At 35.4% G+C, this 25,676-nt stretch overlaps 1 protein-coding gene across 1 annotated transcript in view; it reads right to left on the bottom strand.

Annotated features, from left to right (window-relative positions):
* Positions 1-911: 911 nt before the first annotated feature.
* The window catches only part of KIF20B (kinesin family member 20B), a gene marked incomplete at its 5' end in the record, with an annotated part of 34,587 nt that continues 9,822 nt past the window's right edge, over positions 912-25,676 (bottom strand). Inside the window, 22 exons of the mRNA XM_082764654.1 lie at positions 912-1,133; positions 3,074-3,228; positions 4,536-4,683; positions 5,506-5,583; positions 6,722-6,925; positions 7,976-8,086; positions 9,050-9,211; positions 10,135-10,311; positions 11,257-11,412; positions 12,494-12,630; positions 12,894-13,019; positions 13,639-13,699; positions 14,138-14,260; positions 15,254-15,392; positions 15,826-17,032; positions 20,330-20,495; positions 22,024-22,143; positions 22,323-22,384; positions 22,974-23,241; positions 23,733-23,883; positions 24,406-24,545; positions 25,256-25,510. Coding sequence (XP_082620780.1) covers positions 1,056-1,133; positions 3,074-3,228; positions 4,536-4,683; positions 5,506-5,583; positions 6,722-6,925; positions 7,976-8,086; positions 9,050-9,211; positions 10,135-10,311; positions 11,257-11,412; positions 12,494-12,630; positions 12,894-13,019; positions 13,639-13,699; positions 14,138-14,260; positions 15,254-15,392; positions 15,826-17,032; positions 20,330-20,495; positions 22,024-22,143; positions 22,323-22,384; positions 22,974-23,241; positions 23,733-23,883; positions 24,406-24,545; positions 25,256-25,510 — 4,224 coding nt within the window. The 3' untranslated portion in view covers positions 912-1,055. The remainder of the gene's footprint in view (positions 1,134-3,073; positions 3,229-4,535; positions 4,684-5,505; positions 5,584-6,721; positions 6,926-7,975; positions 8,087-9,049; positions 9,212-10,134; positions 10,312-11,256; positions 11,413-12,493; positions 12,631-12,893; positions 13,020-13,638; positions 13,700-14,137; positions 14,261-15,253; positions 15,393-15,825; positions 17,033-20,329; positions 20,496-22,023; positions 22,144-22,322; positions 22,385-22,973; positions 23,242-23,732; positions 23,884-24,405; positions 24,546-25,255; positions 25,511-25,676) is intronic.

A 25,676-nucleotide genomic window follows, 5' to 3' on the forward strand; every position in this document is an offset into this window, starting at 1 on the left:
ATGTAGAATCCTTTCAATCCTGCATTTTACCTTGCCTTTTTTTTTTTTTTTTTTCATAAAACAAGAGCTATAAGCTTCTGCTGATTTAATGATAAGCAATCAAACTGTCATTCAAAGCAACATGATAGAATATGAATCTTGCTAGAGGCAAGCACAAGGTTACACACAATGGAAGGAACAATCCAGCTAAACAAGGACATGCTGATGGGTTCTAAAATTAACTGAGATTATTCAGGAAAAACAAGATAGGAGTCAAGATGAACAGCTGACTGAAAACATCTGCTAAACATGGAACAATGCAGATGAAATATTGAGGAAGACAAAGAATAAATGTGGCAAGTACAGCCCCATTGTGTAAGAGCATTTCATGACTTCACCTTGTATATTTACTATGGTTCCAGCTATGACACTTGTCTAAAAATCAGTAGCATCTACCTCAGGTAAGTCTTCACTGCTATACTCGTCTATAGTCCTGAAAGAATTTAGTCCAGATACCTGGACCAGACAGCAGAAAATGGAAGAGCTGGAGAAGTACAGTGATTTGATTATGAACTGAAATCTTAGTACAAAAAGCACCTGTTCTAGATGAGGATTGGATGGTTAGAATAAGCTTTCATATGTCTACACCGAACTGTGTCACTTGAAATACCAGATTACATTTATGGATATTAATACTCCTTCATCCTTCAGGGATTGTAAAGAATTTAAGGATGCACAAGTCTTGATGTGTACTCTTCCTCCTAACCTCGCCACCCCAAATTTAGGGTAAGTATACAAGCCACCTGAAAACAAGAATTTAAGCCGTTCTTCACAGGCATAGTTATCACTGAACAACGGGTAACTAAGGAACAGTTCCTATAAAAAAATGATACAAGCTTTCTTGAGCTTATTTCAATTTTAATTAAGTCAAAGTTTGAAACCATCAGGAATATTCTACATATCAATATACAAGCTTAGTAGCATGACAAAGTATCTATCACCTCCTATATACAATCAGCTAAAATAATACAATAAAGCATGCCTTGACTAGGAAATACAAACATGCTTCTGCAAGATTATTTAGCTGTTTTTGATCGGAGACGTCGCTTGATGATTAGATGATCGCTTTCCTTCTCATTTTGTTCTATAAAAATCTGAAAAAGACATTTCAAGAGTTACTCATCTTTTCTTTATAGAAGGCTGACATACACTTCTAGACTCATGTAATCAACTACATGTTTTTCTCCCCATAATAAGCAAATTTCATTCTGAAAACATCTTCTCTTTTAACCAGATGTTTATAGGACAGAGACCATTTTATAGCTGCTTGATTAGAAGCAATAAAAATGCTATGACCATACAAAATTCCTTTTATCTTAAAAAATGTCCAAAGAAAATCTAAAGGTAAATTTAATTTCTTAACTCTAATACTCATTTTGTGAAATGAGGTGTTCAAAATACATTTATAGCTTAAACTTCTGTGGCTTTCTCACTTTCCCAGTGTCCTGGTTTCAGTTAGAACAGAATTAATTTTCTTCCTAGTAGCTGGTGGAATGCTGTGTTTTGGCTTAGGATGAGAAGAGTGCTGATAACCCCCCGATGCCCCGATGTTTTAATTGTTGCAGAGCAGTGCTTATACCAAGCCAAGGACATCTCAGCCTTTCGCTCTGTCCTGCCAACAGACAGGCTGGGGGTGCAGTAAGAGCTGGGAGGGGACAGACCCAGGACAGGTGACCCAAACTAGCCAAAGGGGTATTCCATACCATCTGACATCATGCTAAACAACATATAGGGGTGGCTAGCTGGGGGGAGGGGGCCGGACTGCTTGGGGTTAGGCTGAGCATCGGTCAGCGGGTGGTGAGCAATTGCATTGTGCATCACTTGTTTGTACATATTATTATTATTTTCCTATTATCACCATTGTATTATTATTATTGTTATTATTTTGTTATTATTATTTTCCTGTCTTATTAAACTGTCTTTATCTCAACTCACGGGCCTCACTTTCCATTTCTCTCCCCCGTCCCAGAGAGGGAGGGGGGAGGGTGAGCGAATGGCTGCGTGGTGTTTAGCTGCCAGCCGGGTTAAACCACGACACCCAGAATTCCATCTTTCATTTTTCCTTTCAATTTCATGTTTCTCAGTTTCTTTTGTCTCTGTAGTTCTGTCCCATTTTCTTAATCTTCTAACAAACAACATTTTGGTTTCTGCCTCCTTCATTCATACAATTTGAATGAAGAAAATTCAATGAGATAATGCAGCATGGACAAATGCTCACCATCATGAATAGAAGACAGGCTTAAACAGATTTAAAAGACGTAGTTCTAATAGAGCAGGAGTACTACCAGCACCATAGCTACTGAGAGCCATGAAATCGCATTTCAGAAACAGTACATCAAGCCTTAGCACTTAAGACCCTTCATAAACTGGCTTAGACAGGAGAACACAGCTCAAGCATACCCAGCAGGCTGTCTAAAGTGTACTTTGGAAAAGCACAGATGTATACACATTTTAAAGTAACCTAAAGATAAGCTAGACATAAATGGAATTTGAAGTTACCTTAAGCACTCACTTCCACTGCCAAGTTAATCGTACATGCAGAATTTTCTTTAGTGCTTTGATCATGCTGTTCCAAATTAATGGATCCCTAAATTGCCTGTATTTCTATTCTTTCTTTATGCTATAGTTAACTAGCATAGCATAAGTAGTATAGTATAACAAGTTATGTTATGCCAGTTAATTGCTGGAAGAAACACATACATTATGACTCAACTACTGTAGCAGAATAATTCACATTCCCCGTTACCAGAACTAAGCTACTTATGGCTCCAAATAGAAAGAGATCTCCAAGATTGTTTATATCACCTATCAAGTCACAATCAAACACAGAAGAGAGGTGATAATAGAAAATAAAGTAAAACAGTAGGAAAAAATTACCAAAAAGAATGGCTAGGTATAATCAAGAAACACTCAGTACTATCACACCCCTTATGCAAATTTACCAGACTTTCAAGTTTGTTCTGTTCCCCTTATAGCTTATTTTAAGCAAAGATTATAGAAATATATTACATTAGAGTAACCTGTAAGTACTTACTGAAGAAGCAGAGATATCTAGAGGGTAGGAAATGTCAGTTGAATACAGCTTTCTCTTAGCTCTTTTGGGCTTGATCTCATTTTCTTTGAGACTTTCTGGTTCTGAAGACTTCGGAGAGCTCTTTGGAGAGCTTATTGTTGCCATCAGCTTCTTTGCTAGAAGAATTTTTTTAAGTCATAAGTCAGTATCTTACTGGTTTAGTGAGCCTCAAAAAGTTAATGAATACAAAAAAAAGTAGTTAAAAATAAACAGAATAAAGCTGAAACATTCAAATATTTTATTTCACCACCACGGTTTCTACAGATGAAACAGCTTTTTGGATGCAAGAGTTTAAAGTATATATTCAAAAGGGATATTAAAATAAATTCGGGTTCAAATGTCACTAAAAGTTAAACTTCAGCAGGAGTTGGACAGCAGGCTTAAGTTTATACACTTACATAGTTTCAAACTAGTACTAAATCTCTAAAGAGATGAGTACTTGCATATTATGAGCTAGAAGAAAACAAGAAAACTCCAGAAATACTAAGTTATGCAAATAGGGAAAGAAAATACCAGATGTGGTAATGAAGGTTAAAAACTGAAACTCATTTACTTGAATTAAGTAATTCCAGGTTGAAATTTTGAATAGTCTGAATTTGGTTTCTATTGATATGCTGTCTCCATAGAATAGATATAAACCTGGAAAGTTTTGAACAATCCCACTATCATCAACTAGATTATTTTAAAACACAGAAATAACATCTATTTTGTAGCAACTTTTCAAATTGGTGTAGAGATCTTCAGTTTTCACTATCTACACTGAATGTTTGAACCAGCCAGATAAGAGTGTCTTTTGGGACTTAAAACTGATCATGTTTTATGCATTCTGCTAATCTTTTTAAGCCATAGAACCTCAGATTGTACATTCCTGTAGGAAAGAACAGAAAAGGTTCTTCAATGAAGATGCCTAGCAGTTAATCTTCCCAAATCTATATTTAAATATAAGGAAGATCATCAATAAAATATGGCAATTAATGTATTCTGTATTATCATATAGCTTTCACATTCTGTAGAACTAATCTTCTCACAAATACATGCATCAAAAGTCATTATTACACATTACACAGAAAACATGGACAGGTAAAGATGGAAAAAAAAAAAAAGGTTTACTTATGGAAATACAAAGGATTTTGAATTTGGATTTAGTTCACCTCCTAATTCTTAGTGGCCTCTAATCCCACCAAGATTACCTTTTACATTTAACCAAAACTTTAGAACTGTGTGGTCCTTGCAATCAAGATAGCCTTTTCCACTCTGCAGAATTCAACATAGCAGTCCCTAGTTCAGTTTCCATTATTTCATAAACTACTTAACATGGCAGACATGTCCTTTAATAACACGCACATTAACAGACCACAGTAGAAACACGCCATTACACAATGCCCAGAAAACACAGAGTAAGTTTTATTTATTCAGTACAAACCTTTAGAATGAATAATAGTAGGAGAACTCTGAAAAAAGCCTCCAAGTTTTTGTAGTGTTCCATCCTTTTTTCTAGCTGACCTTTTGTTTGATGTAGATTCTTGCTTTCTTAGAGAATATTCTTTTCTAGACGTCTGTGTAGTAGACACCTGAGCAGAAATACAAGACCAATGTTTAAGCTGAAGTCTGACTTATTTTCAAATTTAAATCCATTTTATTTCAATGTTATTTTTAAGCTGACATTTTGAGCTTTGCTACTGACACCACTTTAGTCTATATTGCTCGCTGTGGGAGTATCTCATTCTATATCCAGAAAAAGTTGTCAATGTTTCAAGTATTTCCGGGCACGAGTGAAATACCTGAAAACAGTTTCTTTAAACATCAATTCCAGGTTGTAGAGCATTTCTTTACACAAACCATTCTAATTATAAATAAAATATAAGGAAACTGATAGGAAAAAAAAAATACAGTACCCACCCTCTGAACTTGCCCAGGACAGTACTGCAGCCTGAAGACATTTTTGTAATTGTTGTGCATTTAAGTGATGTGCATTTAAGTGACATGCATTTAAATGAACTTTAGTTCTCCTTCAAGAGCATCACCTACAACAGCACTTATTGATACACTCAAACTTGACTTTCCTCAACATCCTTTCCTCCAGATCATTATACAATACAGCCAGTACACACTTGGCAAACAGACTTACTCTCTCCTTGGTTAGCCTATAGGATTTAAGAGGAACAAAGTGTTTAAGAAACCTTATCTATATACTTGAGTGAGATAAGATATTGCTGAGTAATAATGTTCACTCCTTTCACATCTCCAGAAAGTTACAGAAATGCATTACAGAAAATGCCAAACCATCAAAAATTAAAAATAAATAAATAAAAAACTTCAGAAACACTAAAATACTTCAAAAGAAGAATACCTCAAAAATAGGAAAAACAAAAAAACAAAAACAAAAAACAAACCGTTTTCTTGTTGCTTGTAGAAGGTGAGCTAAAAGCCATAGATTTTTCATTTTTCTTGTTTTCACTTTTCACAAAATCCTAGGAAAATAAATACGTAAATTTTGGCTAGGATTCTTCCAGAAATAATTTGTCATATAAACAACCACTGCTTAAACTTAAACGCTATGGCTAACAGTATGGAGGTATTTGCTAATGTGGATATTTGGATATTTTGCTAATATGGATAATTGGATAGTGGTAACTATTCAAATGCTAAATAAACTTAAAAGGAACTAGAAATACCTGTAGGCAAACCATTCTGCCATTTGAAATTCTCTTCTCTCCATTATTTCGTACACATCCAGTATTGAGGTATTTAACAAGCAAACATGTAAGTTGAATTTATACTTAGATTTATTGAGTTGCTTTCAGGTTTATGGTGACAATGATAAAAACAGATTGTTACTAACAGATTAACAATAGAATTAAGGCATCTCTCTACATAAACTTTTCTTTGAAGATCCATGTGAAGCAAAACTGCACATCGACAATTCTATTAAAGAATATAATGCCAGTGAAAAGTATGCTGGTAACGTGCAGGGAACAACATATACCATCCTGAACTGCAGTGGAGTCTCAGGCTCACATATAAACATCACAGCACATTAAGAAGGCTGCAGCATATAACCTAGCCCAACTTAATTCATTTCAGTTCATTCAAGTCTACAGAAAACAGCAAAGTTCAGGTGCTGGTGCAGTTCTGTGCAGCCCCTCATATGATGGAAAAAAAAAAAAGGGAGGTGGCCTTGGAGTTCTGGACTGTGTTGATTAAGCTTAATTTGAAATTATGTATTAGGAGAGAACTGATAACAACAGTTGCCAAAGCCAAAACTATCAATTCCGTAGAATTGGTCTGCAATCCCACAAATGAGAGCTGGAGACACAGCAAATGGTGCTGGCAGGGAGAGCACAGTGTAAAAGGCAAAGAGGAAATGCAAGGCAGGGACATGGGACCAGAGTCTGGATATATTGAAGTCTATGGCCTTATTCAACACAGACTGGAGATCCACCACTCATGTCTATTTAAACTTCTTTCACTCCCTTGCCCCTCCCTGATATAGAGGTATTTGTAGACCTCGGTAATCTCCTTGAGAATCAGATAATAAATTTCTAATAAAGTATCACAGTAATACATTTAAAAACTACACAATACTTTGTTAATTGGTCTAGGTCATACCTCATCCATTTCGTCACTCTTCCTTTTCCTTCTTGTTTTGAGCATTTTAACTGTCACAGGTAAGGCACTGCCCTGATGCTTTACTTCCATCTTATTTGGTTGCAGAGGTGTGAACTGGATTTCCATCTCTGGTTTTGGGAACCGACTAGTTCTTCCGTTTTCTGTGGACACTTCAGAAGAGTCAAGGACAGTTTCTGAATGCTCCTGCAATATATGGAAATTTTTAGGAAACAAATTAAGTAATTATGAGATAAAAATAAAATGCAATCCCCCTGGAAAAGGATACGTGAAGTAAGCATTCAATCAGTTTTTCAGATACTAGTTTACAGAGTTTTTATGACAGAAGAACTCTACTCCAATTATAACCGAGTTTAACCCTTATTTTCTAGGGGATCTTTATTTTTTTCCAGTTATAGATTGGAATAAAAACTTAAGTTTTCCATGCTGAATTCAGCTTGATACTTTCCAGGTCATTTTCCTCAAGGGCACAAACAACTGGGTTGTTCATGCAGCTATCAGCAGCAGAATTGACATGATTGTCCATCTCAATTCTGCTGCTTAGGAACTAGGCAGGTACAAGAGGTTTAGGCAGATACAAGAGCTTTAGACAGAAAAATTGAATTTCTCTGTAGCTTATCTTCAGAGAGTTTGCCCTTCTCCTTCAACACTATGGAAGTTAATTGTGTAAATAACAAGGTCCAGCTGGCAAGCTACAAGCCAAATTCAATCTGCAGGAGTCTTATCACTTTTTTCCCTGGAGTAAGCCCAGGCATTCAGACAGCAATGTTGTCAACAAGCTGAAGATTTTCTCTTGTACCACCTCACAGCCAAACAGCAAGAACCACACATCTTGCATTTCCAAGAATGAGTTGGTTAATAATAACGTAACATTTTTCTTTATATAACTGCTACTTTATGAAAGTTAGCAATCAAAGATTTGCATAGGGTTGGTTAGCATCCTCAGCTAACATGGCTTCAGAAGTATTTTTCCAGGTGGCTTATCTAATCAGCTACTTTATAATGAAAGTTTTCAATTTTCAAAAGCACAGATAAAATTCACCACTAAGTTACGTTTCTTCAGCTTTTGGAGCTACCAAAAGCTCTCAAATCAGACAATCTGATCATGTCAAAAGATACTTGCAGAATAACTTTAGAATTGTTCAGACATCACACTCTTTCCTACCCATTTTTATATTTATCAAATCCATACACTATACAACTATAAAACTTTCCAGTTTAAAGTTCCATACCAACCTCAGTTTCACTTAATGAAGAAGCACTGTTGGAATCATTCTCCTTAACTTCATGTCTTATTGGAACAGTGTCTCCAGTGATTGGATTAATCTCACTTTGTTTCTTCATAAACTGTAAATATTTAGAATGAATAGAAGTTATCCTATAGAATAAACTTAAAAAAAAAAAAAAAGAAAACACAGAGTTTTCTAAAGTTATAAAATCTCAAGCACAGACACCTCATGAACACCTAGACTAAAAGACAGCACAAGTCTGAGAAGCAAGTAACATCATGATGTGATTGTAAGATGTGAGCTGCTGGGTCTCAGCAACAGTCCATCTTTTTCAATACTCTGTCTCTGAAAGTGGCAAAGGGAGATTCTATCTAGGGGTGTGTGATTCTGGTCACCTTGTCATCTATTCCCTTCCTGCTCTCACAGCACTCTCAATGACTGTCAACACCAGTTGGCTTTTCTCCTCATTCATAAGTAGTGAGTGTCCATGCATAACCCTTCACAGAAGCAGGAATAGTAAAACCAGTTAAGTCAATTCAAACAAACAGAATGGGACTGATGTGAGCACTGCTGTTGGGAACAACTATTTTACAGGAAAGTAAATGAAAGAACAAAACAGAAGCTACTTCTGAAGCTGTATTGCTAGCCTTTTCCTCATGCCACATAAACAAGAAAACTGCATATGTATATCTTCCAATAGTAATAATAGCACCAGCCACAAACTTGTTTAATCACGCTGGTCATGCTGTTTGCTTGGACACGTGGGGATAATCAAAAGAGAAGTCTAGCAGCACTTGTTTTTTCTTTCAAGCCAGACAGATGTGGTAGAGCTTGCAAATTTCATTATCTGGATACTAGAATTATATCAGCAAGATTAGTGGAGAATGCATGATAACCTACACAATCTTTTGGGAACATGGGAACTTTTTTAAAAAATACACTTAACAGTTCATTTTGGAAGTTCCTGAAATTATAACTTTTGGGATATTACCAGTATCTCACAAATATATACTGAGAAAGGAACAGAACAATCATTAATATTTTCTCTAATATAACAAACATTAGTATGTACTAATCATACCTCTTTGTTTACAGACAAATCCACTGTATCTTGACTTTCTTCATGTAAAGGTACTTCTGGTGAAAATTGAAGGCTTTCATGGTTAATGCATTTTTTCAATTCCTTTATGAAGTCCTCTTTATCAGCCAACTGTTTTCTTAGTTCTATCACAGTTTCATTATCCTAACAAACATAATAAAAATTGCCAAATTACAGGATTGGCAAAAAGAATTAACATATACATGAGCAGCACTGCAATTACTCAATAGCATTAATTTTAGCCTGTTCTAGCCTGTAATTCTATCAAGCGAAAGCTACAATAGTTTAAATTATTTGTGTGGCCACTATTGGAAGTAAATAAGTCACAAAGCCTGGAAAGATGTAATACAATTTTTATTTTGCTCTACTTATGTGCTTCAGTCATCTTCCCTAAGGTCTAAGAAGTTTGGCTTTCTATTTTTTCCGTTAAGTCCTTGCTGCTGTGAAAGAGCCAGCAGTTGGGATCATTTTGTTTTAAGCATGTTCACCTGGGAAGACTGAGTTCAAATATCCAGAGAAGGGATAACTAAATCAGTCTTCTGTTTAGCTTTTGAAGTCCTATGCTTCTAATTAGATTTTCTATCCTGGTTAAAAGCTGGACACAGAAATTAAAAAAAACTTGAGAAATCATTCCTTCTCTGCCTCCATTGTTTTCTTTCAACTTTCCTCACTTCTCTCATCTCATGCCACTCTACATGTTAGATCAGAAAAGCACCTGAAGAAAGAAAGAGAAAACTATTTCCTATCAAGTGTTAAGCCTAGCCTGGGGCAAAGTCCTACAAGCTACAGGAAAAGTCATTTTAAAATAATTTTTAGTCCAACCTTGCAAACAAAGAATCAAATTGATTTGTGCATTTATTTGAACTATTAAATATTTTGAAATTTTAGCCACTAACACAAATTCAGTTTCAAAAGAACATAAAGCCAGCCTTATTTTAAGCTGGCTGCAAATGTTAATATGACCATGTTTCAGAACAAAAATGCAGCTGAAATGGTGAGTAAGAGAAGTGTTTTGCAGAATTTATTGGAAGCAATTGACATGGTAAGAAAAAAAAAAAAAAACTAACCTTTCCTGAATCCTTTAGGACAGACTGTTTCAGTTCTGCTATTTCTTTATCTTTTTGTATGGTCTTAGAAGCCAAAGTCTTGAGCTGTACTTCCAAAGCTTCTACTAATTTATCTCTCTCTTCACGCCACTTATTAAGATTGCTGTCCTTTTCCACCAGCTCTGCAGTAAGTCTTTCCTAAATGGAGAAAAGATTAAAAACAAACACTACTACTACACACTATCCAAACTGTTCTGAGAGTTTGGCTTCATATAGTTAGTGCTATTTTATGGCCTTAGAAAACTTGAGAGCGCTTTTACATCTTAAAAAGGACATGCAGAACTACAAATATACTGTATACAAATACACAAAAGCAAACCATGCTTCAATTTTCAGTCTATATTACTCTCCTTGTGAAGAAAGATTTTTTCCCAAAGAACTTCAACCTCTGTTTGTTAAAGTGATTATTAACAAGCATCAGGAAAAGTAACAGAGTGATAGTAATACTAAGCTCCTAATGTTTTTTCTGTGCTGGTTGCAGGTCCACAAAGTCAATGCTAACTACTTCTAGATAATAAATATAGTTCTGTAGACTGTACAGATTCATACAGTTTCATGTGCTTAAGAAGTTGCAGACATGACAACAGGCTTGTGAGCACGCAAAGTAGTTATATTTTCATAAAATATCAGTCACTGTTTTGAAAGCTACATGGGAGCAAAACAACTGGCATTTTGACCAAGTGTTTTTACTTTTTATCTGGACAGAAGCTTTTTTCTCGCCAACTTCTGATTATTCTTTCTTCATCCTTCGAAGGCCTTATAGGATTCTATTTTTATAGAAGATTTATAGAAGACCCAAGAAACAAATTGTTATTTGAAATGTTTCCTTAGCTTCATTAAACAGTAATTCATTTTCAGTTGTAGATCCCGTACTTTTTTTTTTTATTATTATTTATTCTTTGACCCTCCTTCCCTTTTCCATATTGAGAACATCTCATCTGGGCTTTGTGTCACATAAGAAAGTGAGTGGACTTTGACAAATGTCACCTACTCTCAAATGCTGATACTGCTAGTACTTGACATGAAATTTGTTCTGTACTACAGACTTACACTAAAGCACTCTGCCAAGACCTCATCACTTACAATTTCTGCTTGCTGCTTTATATGACGCTCTCTGTCCTCAGAAAATTTTTTCATTTCTCTGTTGCGATGGCTCTCAGCTTCTTTTACTTGATCTATGAGTCCTTTTTTTTCTTCCATCCACTTTTTTCTGTCAGTTTGATATTTTGCCTCATTTTCCTATTTATAAAAAAAGATTTGAAATGAAGTCATAAGAAATCAAGCAAAACCAAAGTCTTAAAAGCCAGATTACCATTAAATAGACTTGTTTCAAAAAGATAAATACTAACAGTTTTACTCCAGCATATTCTCAAATGCTGGCATTAGATATTCATCACTTCTTTTCTATTGGAAAAGACATTATCAATTTTCAGCATTTCTTATTCAGAAAGAAGCGACTTCATAGAACATTTCTTTAAAAATGCTCCAACTAAATCATGAGCACTATAAAAGTTACACCAAAAGTAGTACTAAGGAGACCCTTCTAACTTACAAGCATCTAATATTTTATGCCACCTTACAGGAAACATTAGCAAACTTGCTTCTAATTTAAGACTGAAAAGCGAAGAATGCAGTACAATTTAAATGGTAGGAGTAGATGAGTACCTAAGAATGGCCAATCCACAGCAACCTTGCCTTTTTTTTTTTTTTTTTTTTTAAATCACAATCAAATCTCTTATCCTTCTCTTATGTAAGGAAGACAGCACCTGAGAAACTGCTTGGAAAAAAGTCTACGTAATCTAAATAGCTTATTTAGTTAACCAAATCTATTGACAGGAAACAGGTTTGACAAAACTATCATCTGAAGTTTATGATTTGCCTCGAGTACGTATTTCCTTCTTGCATATGATGTACAAATCGACTAAGTACTTGGTTTATATTGTGTAGATCTAGTATAAAATGGAGCAATGAGCGTTCAACTTTCCCTTCTGTTTGAAGGATAGCATTTGTTTTATGTATTAGAAACAAATAATTTTTCAGGAGGAAAGAAAAAAGTGCAGAACCATTGCACTAATAGAATAAATGCAATCTGTTGTATAATCACTTCGGAAATTCCAGTGAGAGTCTATTTCTTTATATCAATGAAGGAAGTCAGACTGGTTAAGACAAACGTTCAGGGGAAGGCAGCAACAGAAGCACTGTCCATTGTAGCATAATGTAGGGAAAGTTGTACTCCTTATCATATGATTATGAAAAAAAAACTAGTCTCGTAGAAGGTACAGCTTTAAAATTAAGTATGAATTAAGTCACCCTATTTTACCTTCAGTTCTTTCTGCAGCTTTATTAATTCCTCATTTCCATTTATGTTTGTGTCATCATTTCCGATCATCTTTGGCTGCCATTCAGTATTGCTCTGGTTATTCAACTGCATATATTTCTGCTTCCACATTTCCAATTCTGGTTGGTACAGAAAATGAGGTTACATGGTGTGTAGTTTCAAATATGTATTTGACCACATTAACATTTACCTGCTAAAGTCACTTGGCTTTATCAGCTACTAACACAAAGGAATAACAGAAGCCTACAACTATTAGAAATTTGTTATGTATTACAGAAAATTAATACCTAAATAATGGTCAACTGGAAAATGGAAGTGGCTACTGCAACATATATAAAAAAACCAACATTGCCTCCCTGCTTCCTTTCCCTGGAGAGATTACCTGAAACTAATCTGCTGTTTTCTTCTAATTTGACTTCAAGCACATGTTCTTGTTCAATCTGAGTCTGCTCTTGTTCTTCTAACGTCATCCGCATATCTTCAATTATTTTTTCTTTTGCACTGAGTTCTGAAGGTTTGAAAATAAATTTACAGATGAACCCCCTACCAGTTCCCATGATTTTTTCTAAGAAAGCCTTCAATACAAAGTAGTTTCCCCCTATGATCAAAAGATCTATTAGAAATAGAGCATCTCTATTCAAATATTTATATACAAATACATAAAAAAGCTTAAGAAAGTCTTACTAAATAGAGTTAAATCTCTCATCTAAGTTTAAGATAAATAAGAATATTGACTGTATTATGAGAAAGCCATGATTCAGCTACTCTAAGTTCATCAAGCCTACAGAATCTATTGTTGTAGAATTTCGTATTTCAGTGTTTGATTTTTGTTAAAGGTCATTTATTTTGGCAAATAAATACCAGATTAAAGAAAGTACAGCGTATCTACACTTTCTCAAGGACTTGTTTCTTATTTTAATTCTGTTTCTCTGCTTTCAAATACACTTGATAATAGTGATACAACAAAAATTAATTGCTAACTAACATTTTAACATTCAGCTTCGGGTTTCTCAAATCATGTCTCACAATACAAATACGTAAAACTTATCAAGGTAGTTAATAGCATGACAACTCATTACACTGACATTCCACGCACAAAAAACAGAAAAGTAATGGCTTTTTCTGACCTTTACGTGTATTCTCATACTGTCTGGATACTTCTTCCAGCTTCTCATTACTCAACTGCTCCTACATATCATTGAAAGCAAGTTAAAAAAAGAGTGTTGAAAGAAAAACATACATACTAGAAATCAGTAGCAGCCTACAAAGCTTTTCATTCTGTACTTGAATGAGTGGAACATTTAAGACAGTCTAGAATAAATATTTTTTTCCTATATAGTGTAAAAGGAGCATTCAAGCTGATAAAAAAGGTTTAGAGAAGGACATCTCAACTAATAAAAGTAGACATCACAAAATAGAATCAGGGTATTACATATGTATTTACTAAGCTGATTGCTGTATTTAAAAAAAAATTACCAGTGTTCTGCAATAATTTTTTAAACACTTTATCTGTTATGTCTAGTTTGAGCTGGCTACTTTAGTTTTACCTCCAGTTCTGTAAGCTTTGTTACTTAGAGAACATGTCATTAACAGACTAGTTAAAAAATTAAGAGAAAAAAAAAATACCCTTTTAAATTGCTGGATAGCACGCTGTTTGATATCCAGTTCTTCACTCAACTGTTTTTTGATTTTTTCAAGTTCATTAACTTTGTTCCTCAGGGATTTCTCTTCGGAACGCATTGTGGACACCTACAATGGAGGTAGAATGCAGAGACAACAAACAAAGCTGACAATTAGTTACAAGCTTTTTTTTATACAATCTAAGTTACCTAAATAACTAAATACTTTCATTAAAAAAAAAATCAATTTATTGCAAGAATATGAACATCTTAACTAAATTTCAGGGTCTGGATGTGCATTATACTGTGCATTCTTTCTGACACGATTTTCCATCAGTTATTACAGTATGTTTGGCAGGAAAAACAAAATTCAAATGGCATAATCTAAACTCCAAATTTAGTTGTCTAGTTGGAAAAACAACAGTTTTTTGACATGATTTCACCACCCCTTACTCTTTGTCAAATAAAGAAGGATTAACCACCAAACTGAGCAGTAAAAGGTCAGTAAGCATAAGGCTACAAGAAAGACACTATTACATTTTTAAGCCTTAATTTTCAATCCCAAACTCTTCCAATCTTTTGTACTAAATTCTTGCAGTAACTTATCAGGTTCTAAGAAACTATCACTTCATAACTATATATTAACAATTATTATTACTACAAGTTACTAATACAAAAAATAACTGAAATTGAAAAGAAGTCTTGGAGTGCTTTCTTCTTCTGGTATATACCACTTTTCCTCCCAGATATATTCATTTTCCACAAGTCTGAAGGTTGAGGCTTTAAAGTTAGCGCAAATACCAGTGTAAGACATGATACTTGTTATAGTAAAGTATCTCACCATAATCAAATCATCCTTTCTTTCCCCACAACCCTTTTTCAAGGTTACTAATAAAATTTACTTCTTCCTCCCCCCATTACCTATATTAAACCACATTTTGGCATCTCATCTTCTCTACAGCTTCAACAGAAATATTAACAATTCACAGCTACTCTAGCTGTATAACAAAATAGTCTTAACATGAAACACTTAACCTTCAAAGTTGGAGATTTGAGAGAAACATGTTTCAAATAAAACCAAGAATAAAATTGCAGAAGAAACACCTTGACTACGACTACAAACCTCTTTTTGTACTTGCTGGATTTGTTTCTTAGCATCAGAAAATTTCTCTTTCAAATCTTCGTAATCTTCCTCTTTCGTCTGCAAATCTTTTTTCAAACTCTGTACAAGGGCAGAACTATCAAAGAGATCTTTATTTAGCCTGGTGTTAGAAATAAAAAGACAGAAATAACATTATTACTCATCTGAAAGAAACAACATTCACAGGTTAAGCCAAGCTCTGACTGTCGGTTTCTATCGATAAATAGTATCTCAGATCTATCAAGATCAATAACAAACTCTATACTTTTACTTTCAGATTTCAGCTTTTCCTAAGGTGCTAAAGCAACAAACTACTCAAATTCAGTTCTCATGAATATACAGCATAAAACTATTATAAATCCCCAATTTGTTACCCTGCATGTTTCTGTTTTCCCCTTAATTTCAAGGTAATAAGATATCTTGTAGTAGTAGTTTAGTAAATGATATTGATAACATGCAGATGTGTTATGTTAAAGAAGATCAGTGTTCATAGAAGGTAGTTTTAACTCAGACTCAGTCTCAAAGGGCTATGAGTTATCTCACTATTTACTTACAGTTCTATGGACTGTGTTCTCTCATTTTCATATTTCTCCTTTTCCCAAAGAGAGTGTTTCATCTTCTCCAAGCTGTTTGTCAACTGCACAACTTCTTCGTTCAAATTTGCTTCTTGATTATGTAACTCTTTGATTTTTTGATCTGAATTAGCACATCTTTCTTGCAGAGCTACTGTATTAGCTTCTAAATTTAAAATAATAGATTCCTTTTCTTTAAGTATTTCTTCTAACTTTGTCATGCTGTCTTCTTTTTTTTGAAAAGCTTCTAAGAGGCATTCAAGTTCTCTTATTTTTACCTTGTAACTTGTAACTTCCTCCTCAAATTGCTTAATTACTCTATGATCTTCTGCAGCCTGTTTTTCAAAATCTTGAGTTTTCTTTTGGATTTGCTCTTGCAACTGATCCATAAGATCCTTTTCCTTTATGGACTGACTATCTTGTTTTGTAATCTCACTTAGTTTTACTTTTAGTTGATTATTACAATTTTCTATGTCCTCAAGCCCCTTCTTTAAGTTTTCAACTTCTTGAACTAGTTCTTTGATCTGCTGACTTTTCTGCGAGGAAGCCTTAATAATACTTTTGCATTCTTCCCAAATGCTTTCAATACTGTAGTGAAAGGAGCTCTCCCATCTTGGATCTGCTATAGAAGTAGTTTGGGACTGCATATACATAGAATTAATTTGAGATGTCTCCGATTCATCTTTTTTATAATCTAAGGAATCCTTTAGATCAACTAAATCCATAGCATGAGACTCTAAGTGAGATTTACATAGCTTATCTACTTTGGACTGCATTGTTTTTATTTGTGACACTTTATCAATTATATTTTGTTTGGCATCTTCTACTTCCTTATTTAGTTGAAGAATCTTTTCTTCTTTCTCCTTATTTATAGTCTTCTGCTTATCCAATTCAGAAACAATTTGCTGATAGTCAGTTCGATACTGCTGAAGCTCTTCACTCAAGCCAGTTGCCCTTTCTTCAGAGTGGGAGAGCTGAAGTTGCAAGTTTGTTACCTGCTCACTGAACTCTTCTTTTTCATTTTTTTCTCTTCTGCATTGTTCTTCAAGTGCAGCTATCTGACTCTCCAAGGTTTCAACTCTTTCCTTCAGTGCTAGCATTTCCATATGTTTGTCATAACTATTTTGGTTCACGTGTTCAGTTCTTTCTCGCTCTATCGAGAAATCTTCCCAACTGTCTTTCACAGCTCCTAAAAATGAATACAGCTCAGGTTGATGAAAATCATTAAGTTATTAGCAATACCAAGTAGCAATTATGATGTGAAAAATGGTCACAATATGGAAAACATACCCTCACGTCAGATGGCATTTTGAAGTCTCAAAGTAATTAAAGCCCTCTGAATAGCTTAACATGAAATAGGTGCCTTGGACTTCTAAGTACTTTGCACCAAAAGGCCCTCAGCCTGAAAGAATTCTCTGCCTTAGCTCTGTTCAAACCTTCTACTCTAACGCTAGTAGAGAATTTATCTAGTTTATAAAAATGTTCCAATATTATGAGCTAGATAATTTAGTTCTATCCAGTTTCCACATTCACTGGTTCAACAATCCCTTCAATACTGCTAATCATCCAAACTATATTTAGAAGAGCAAACACGATACGCTTTTTGAGAAGTTTCATTCATACTCAATGTCCCCTTATTTTAAAAAGGAAGCTGAAATCCCGCACAAGTTTATTGCTCAGTGTTCCTATCCTTCCCCTCCTCTTTTTTCAATTGGACTCTTAAAAAATAAGAATCACCACTTTTGCCTACACCTACAGCATCACATGCAAAGTTCTCTCAGAAAGAGATAAAAATTTCCAAACTCAAATTGCATAAATATTTTATTAGCTTGAGACTGATTTTTCCATAAGTAATGAGCAATTAACTAAAAATCACATGCATTTTCTCTCTATCAAAAGGGACTCCAGCTGCATTTCATGAGTGCTTAAGAATCCAGCCACCTGTTCAGTAACATGCATGCCATGTTTTAGAACAAAAAAGCCTGACCATCTCTAAGATTGAGGTTATGACAATTATGTATTCTAGGGAGATACTGTTTCCTGCAAGTACTGCACCTACCACAGGGTGGAATTGGGCAGCCATATCACGTAGCATCACATGCACTGCATGGAAACAGCCTCTGAACTGATCCAACAACTCTTACAGACAGCCCGCAACCAATTTAATAAAAATAGTCATCAAATTCTACCAAACACTTTCTTCCTGCTGATCTCTTCTAATTAGACCTAGCAGAAGCTCCTGCTAGATCAAACACAATGATAGCAGTACTTTAGCTTGTAAAGCCATGCTTTTAAGTTCTAGAAGACTAAAAGTTTTGGGTTAGGAGATAGTTTTCCTCTGAAAGGCCAATTGTGTAGGCAGGCCCAAGAAAACGTATCAAACTAAACACTACATATTCCTCATACTAGACTGTTTTACATACTTCACTGAAGGGGAAAGGAGCTGAGGTACTATAAGGTACTTTGTTATCTCAGGCATCAAGAGAGAAATTGAAGAGCTTATAGCCCAACACCTACAGCAAGAAGAAGATAGCCATTCACAAAAGGAATTAGAAGCAATTGCGATGCTTTGTGCTGAAAACCATAATCATGCTTATAAAGCAAGATAAATATTACTGCAAGAAGATAGTGTGCCATTCAGTCCAGAATCTTCTAATGCAGGAAGTACTAAAAGCACCGTCCCAAAACATGGAAGGCAAGACCTAAAGGCCAAAGAAATGTACAAAAACTTCAAGCCAAGATAACACATCATCTCTTAAAACAAATTTAGCTCATGCCACTAGTATGGCAAAATCCTATGAAACAGCCAACACAATATATTTGTGCTCTTTTTTCTATTGTGCCAAGTATATTTAACAAAAATGGGAAAATTTTTTAACATGTATTTTTAACCATTATGGAACATCTCACAGCTCAGGTTTGAAGTCAGACACTTAAACACCTAAAAGTAAGAGGAACACCTAAAATGACTGAATAGCCTGTATTTCTCAACAGAAAAATCTCAATGATGAAACTGTCAGTTCTCAGAATTAATTTCTTTTTTTTTTTTTTTTTTTTTTGAGTGTTTTAGTCATTATAACAAACCTACTACTATCTAGTGTATTAAAGAGTCTACACCAGCTTCATCAACTGCCCCCACCTCCCCCTGTAACACTGATGTACATGGTACCTTCAAGTGGTACCATTAGGATCCAGTATTCACTCCAAACAAAGATGGTAGAGACAGAGATGTTTGGTGTACCAAGCCATCTTCTGACAGAGACAAAACTTTCTTTCAGTGAGACTTCAGATATTCGACAATTGTTCAATTAAGTTGTAAAAACAGCAGAAATGCTCTACTGGGTTACACATACCATTTGCCCACCCAGCCTAGTATTTTACCTCCCTTGGTTACTGTTGGCAAACCTAGTCTCTTCCTCCAGACTTTTCCTTGCACAAAACACTTGTGAATGTTGTTCCAATACTAAACACACCTCTGCTTAACACTTTATGAATCTGTTGGCTGTTAGTTTGTATAATCACTCCTAGAACCTGTCGAGAATTACTTGCTTCCCCTACTTCCTAGGGCAGCATCCTCATCCAAACAAGGCCTAGATTTCCTTCCTCAAACTTACTTTGCAAGAGGAAGGCAAGAAAGAAAAGAGCAAGAAATAAAGGGTCAAAGGGAAGTGTCAAAGGGATGTTTGATTCCCTTTTTGCATATGGGTTCCATAGTTCTAGGAAACTGAAGCCCAGCTGTGTCCAGAAGTTAAATGTGAAATAGTACCTGTAAGCTCTGCCTGCACAAATCAGGCCCACATAGCTCCATCTTGATGATTAAACAGACTTTAATGACGCTGATAGAAATAAGAAGTGGTACCCTGGCAAACTTGCAAACAAAGTAAAGAAAGCAAGATAACTGAAAGTGCAAACATAAGAACATAAGAGCTGTGCAACAGGCCAGCTATGGACTTAAATAGTTACTTCTATTCAGATGGAAATCTTTTCTTCTTTGCCAGCACTATCATCTTGACCAGTGCTGGTGTGTTCACAGCACACACACAATTACAATATGTGCTGTGTGGCAATGTTTATGACTGAGCAATTAGTAAGTCATTGACAGCTTTGATGCTTGTCCTGAGAAGTTTTGAAGCACTTGAGCAGGTGATGTTACTCTCCCAGAAGAAGAGCAGAAGTGGAAGTAAGGTTAATATGAAAACAATCCTGAAGATTAGAATTACTGAGTCTGGGAGTTTATCAGCAGATGAGGAAAAAGCAACAGAGGAAGCAGTCTAAAAAACTAACTTTTATTTTAAGCTTTTAAGAGTGAACAGTATAAGACCTTCTGCAAACAAGCATTTACGTAACAGTTACTTCCATTTACATTTTAGCACAGATTTTCTCCTCATACCACAAAGTTTACGCTTCGCAACTTTTGGCTTCTGCTCTGGAATAGGAATCAAGTTTTTTTGAAAGACACCTTGTCCTGTGACGGTAGAAATTGTACCTTTCTTTGTAGGTGGCTCTTCTTCCGCAGTAGGTTCATTTCCTAATGAACGCTTTCTTCCCACTTCCAATACAGTTTCCTCAGATTCCTTTATCTGGCTGCTTTCAGCTACTTTGTTAGAGCTCTCCTCTGCCATTTTTCTTTTAATGCTAGTTACAGTCTTGTCCTGGATTAAAATAAAGTCAGTTACATTGAAATTTTTACAAAATGAGCACTTAAGTCTTAGTGCATTTTGTAAATGTATTTGCATACAAAAAATATTTGGGTAAGATGTTCCTCTGAAAACCCCCATAGAAATCAATTACATATCTTAAAGCAAGAGCAAGTATGCCTTCAGATACCGAGAGCACAATGCTTTCAACAATATAGAAGGCAGAGCAAGAGCTTGGGAAACTGCAAAAATGTAAAGATTCACATACAATCAATGAGTTTACCACCCAAAAAAGGATTTCCTATGTACAGGGTTTATATAATTGCCAATTTGTTTGAAGGACAAATCACCAGCTCTTATGACACTGAAGTGATGAGCTTGTATGTTTGCTATAGTTTGGAGTTATAATCAACTTCAAAGGCACAGATAATTTTATTCATGACAGACAATGCAGTTTGAAAGCATAGTCAGTTCTGTCGTACATACTTTAGACCAGGTGTTTAACTGAGTTAAGGTGAGTTAGTTTCTTGCAAGATGACACAAACAGTAAGCCATGCTGGCACTGCCAAGGACTTATTACTCATCCTCAGGACTTCAAGGAAAATCCTCCTAATAGCATTAAGGCTCGTGGCCATGTTTTAAGTGTCATGCCACACAGTCTCATAGAAACATTGGATAGAGTTGGAATCTTGCTCTTGGAAGAAATAGTAATAATAAGTAGCAGTCATTGCGACTCTCACTCAGCTTTAATACTATAGAAAACCTAAATCGCAGTGAGGAAGAGCTAGGGAGTCAAAAGCTAAGCAAGGTCAAAGCCTTATCTTTTCAGGGGAAGAGAAACTGATTGAATGCTGACAAAGTAAACTCCATTTAGTGTTCTCAGAACTACTTAAGACTACTGAGCATCAGGTTCAAAAAAGCAACTGCATGTTTTTTCTTATTTTATTTTTTAAATCTACACACACTGACCAGGTACACTTTAGGAATTCAGCAACTAGCAGTACATTAGCCAGTAGCAAGTTTATTAGTCACAACAAAAGCAGAGATACCCTGGTTGTACATACTCTGGCTCTTTCTTTGGAAGTGGGTCTGTGGGATGATGGTTGTTGGGCCACACTAATATTTTCGTTCCTAATTCACACAGTTGATCTTTGTATTATTAACCTCGAGCTTCAGTTAAATTTGATCTCTTCCTCTTAGTCCTCCCTTTCATTTGGGCCAAAGTACAGTCAATGACACAATCTGTTTGTTCCCACTGCCTAAGCCCTCCCAGTGTGAGCTGTTTCTTTAGAGGGCCTACTCAGTCTCATCAACAGTCCTCCAGTAACTTCAGTTCCATGCTTCTGAAGTCTCGTCTTTCATATTTCAACCCCAACACACACATTTTCCACTTGGTATTGCTTGAAATGGAAACAAGTGTGTTGAGACCAAACCTAGAAGTTATAACTACTAACAGAAAATTAGTTTTCCAAAACAGATAAATCCATGGCAAGCATAGGTCTAGATTTTTTGTATAAAGAAAATTGAGTTATGTACAACTTACATAGTCTTCTACAGTTTCTTCTAAATGGGATATTAAATCTTGTAGCCTTGTAATAACATCATCCTTTTGCCCCACGATGTCCATTAGTTCTTGAATCCTTGTATTCTGTGTATTCATTTTCTTGGAAATATGAAACAGCAGTTCAGTCAGTTTCTAATGTAGTATTAAGTTGTTGAATTAAACAATGCTTTTTAAAGCAAGTTCAGATAAGCTCAAGTGAAAGAGCTATAAACAGACTGAAAAAAAGCATTTTAAGCTACCAGAATCAAAGTAGCAAAGGATTTTCTTGATAAAATTACCTCAGTTGCTTTTTTAAGTTGCTCAGCAGACTCATCCAGTTTAGTCATCTGCATTTCAAGGTCTGTAACATACAGAGAAGTCTGCATAATATAAGCAGCCATTGTATTGTTTACTCACTAGTGCATTTTTCTAAATACTCTTGTACCGAAGTAGCTTCTGAATAAATTGATTCATTTTCACATTAACTTCTCAAAGAACACATTTCAAAAGTCGTCTAGATTTCTTGGAGAAGGATAATGGAGTCTTGCAACCCATATTAAGCATAAGTCTTATCAAGAGAATGTTGAAATCGTTGTATCCTTTGTCAATATTCCACAAGGTACCTGAAAACACTGCCTCAACATCATGTAAAGCATAGGGATTACAACATAATCATCAATAACATAGACATTCTACCCCACACTTCAGAAAGCTTATAACTGTTTGTTGCAGACTTGTCCTAGAAGAAATAAAATGGAACAACCAAGATTTGTGTTGAACAACCTGAATACACACAAAACAGGTTACCACTTCTGGTATGCAACATGGTTCCCAGTTCTAGAGCTTCCCTCCTCCACCCCCCCCAGTTCCTGCTCAAACAAATTATTTCCATTTCACCTTGGTTAACTATTTATTTCTTCTGCCTTCCATATCAATTATACCTAACTCACCCCTGTTTTTCTGTGTCAGCTCTTCTTCAGCTTTGGCTAGTTCAGTGGTTTTCTTTGTCAGTTCTTCTTTGGTCTTCGTTAGTTCAGTGGTAATTTTTCCCAGCTGCTTTTCAAGCCAACCTACAGCTTCCTGTGGGTCCTCTAGGGACACAATGTACCTATGTGCTGCTTCTGCCTGCTTTTTAATATCAATGACATCATTCTGCAGAGAATCAATAATGCCCTCAAGATCAATGCAGGTGCCTGGCACTTCGCTATATTCTCCATCCTGAAAGATAATTCACATCCATTAAAAATTGGCAAATAATTACACAATAACCATTATTTCTAGAAAAATAATGTAGAACACCATTATGAATTCAACTATATAAAGACAATTTTAGTTCCAGCTTCAAACCCTAACTTGTGAGTTCATATGCAACTTGGTTGCCAGTCCTTGTCTCCCTCCACATACAAGCCTATTATCAAGTAACAGTTACTCTATTTCTATAGCGTCTAATGATCCACCATTACATTCCCTTTCATATAACTACAGATAACTTGCGTCCAAGTTTAACATACAAGCTAAGACTTCTGAATGTGTACTTAAGACTCAGCAACCATTCTTCTATCTATATTTCATTTAACATCTTTCTGAGGATACAGCTTTAGAAAACATCCTTGAAATAATCCTTCTGTCTAATCCCGATAAGGGATCCCACCCCATAACAATTAGTAAGAAACAAAACAGCTTCAGGGGAAAAAGTCAATAAAAAATACCAGAGGTCCAGCCTGCTCACTGCAAGACTGATCCTTTAATTTCTCTTCTTCATCAGGGTTTCTAGTATAACCATTTACAAGTTCCTTGAAGATTTCCAGACGCCTTTCAGAATTTTCTTCGAGCCGTTCACGTTCATGAGAAAGACACTTTCTGTAGTAGAAAAGAAAGTCAGCCAAAAGAGCTGCTAAGTTATTAGTACAGCTTCCCATAAACAAAGATGTTTCTCCTTTATTTTGGCACAACAGAATAATACACAGAATACTACTCTTACACTAAAAATAGAAGTGTATTTCCCCCCCACTCCCCAAGATTTGCTGGGGGAATGGAGTTGGGAGATGGCAGCAAACAGAGCAAGGAGGAATTACAACAGATGGAAGTGTATACTAGAAGCATTTTTTTCCTAAGTTTCTTGAGCCAGAATACTTGTCTGGAGTATCACTAAGGACTCCAGAGATACAGCCTCCCCCTTCCCATGGCCCCCCAAACTTTCATACAGTGTATTTTTCCTGAACTCATAGTAGAAATAGAAACAGATATATTAACAGGTAAGAGTAACAGAGCAAGCCTAGCAGAAGAGTACAATCTATTACGGCCAAAGGTCAGATTTTAAGAAATAAGTGTATTTCCTTATTTTTAAGCAATAGTTCTAAGTCAAATTAAAAGCTAACTTACTTGAAATTTATTTCCTCCTGAGCAAAGTATCGGGAAAGTTCTTGTATCACTTCTTCACGAATTTTTAATTCCAGCATTAGCTTATTTTTCTTTTCAGTAATAAGTTTGTTCTTCAAGTGTTCTATAAGACTCAGCAGTGCCTAGAATTACAATTAGCATTTTTCATAAAGTATTGGTTTCCCCAGAAGTGAAATTTTTCCCCATTCCTTGAACACTAAAACACCACTTTACTATGTTTGAAAAAAATTCTTTTATTAACTTCTTCATAAACAAGAGCATTCACAATTAGATTGAAGAATAAAATGCTGTGCTAGTACCGAACAGATAAGTTTGCACAGAAATGGCATTTGTCAAGAACTTTAAGTCCTTAAAAATTAAGCTTTTTTAGCTCTTGTATTTCAAATGCCCATTTTTGGTTGAGATAAATGAAACATCCACAAAACAGACTCTAATCTGTTCCCTACTACCTTTTTTATCTGGAAGTAACTTTCTGCAGAAGCACTGTCCCAAAAGAGACTAAAATCTTAAAAGTAACTGTTAACAAAATGTAAGGGAAAGGTCTTCTCTGTTGGTAGAACACAAGTAATCCTTGACACATACTGAACAGAGGTTACACAAAGCCAATAGAAGCAAACCTGCATGTGTCATTACTCAGTGTGTATTTCAACACATTTCATGCATCTTTCCTACAATAGATGAAAAATCTGAGTAATCCCGCTTTTAGTTCTTAACACTGGATTTATGGAAAAAGGTGATCAGAAGGAATACGAGAGAGGTGAAGGAAACCAGGAGAATACGTTTTTTCAAGACTCAGTGCTACACTAATTCCTGAAGTAGTCCTGATACATACTGTATATTCTTCTTTTCCAATAAGGACTTGATTTTCATCATGTTTCTGCTCTTCTTCTTCTCTTGCCATATTATGATGTTCCTCCATCTCATCATCATCATCTTCAATCACATCTTCTAAGCTCCGGTCCCATAGAATAGTAGCTCTTTTCCTCGGAATAGGAATTTTAGCATCACTTAGTAGTGATGATTCTCTTACCAATTTCTGGCCAAATGACTGATCACGGGGAAGAATAGATGTGTCCATAACTAAAACCTACTCAGAAAATAAAGAACAAAGCAATCAGTATTTCTTAAATCTCAGAAGCTTTGTGTCTTCCATTAAGGCTCCAGTACTGATCTGACAGTTTAGTCTTCTATCTTTATCAACGTTATATCATTGCATTTACTCTTAGCCATTCTGCTTAACCTCCACTTTCCTA

This window comes from Aythya marila, assembly GCF_965140915.1.
Source record: "Aythya marila genome assembly, chromosome: 7".
NCBI lineage: Eukaryota > Metazoa > Chordata > Aves > Anseriformes > Anatidae > Aythya > Aythya marila.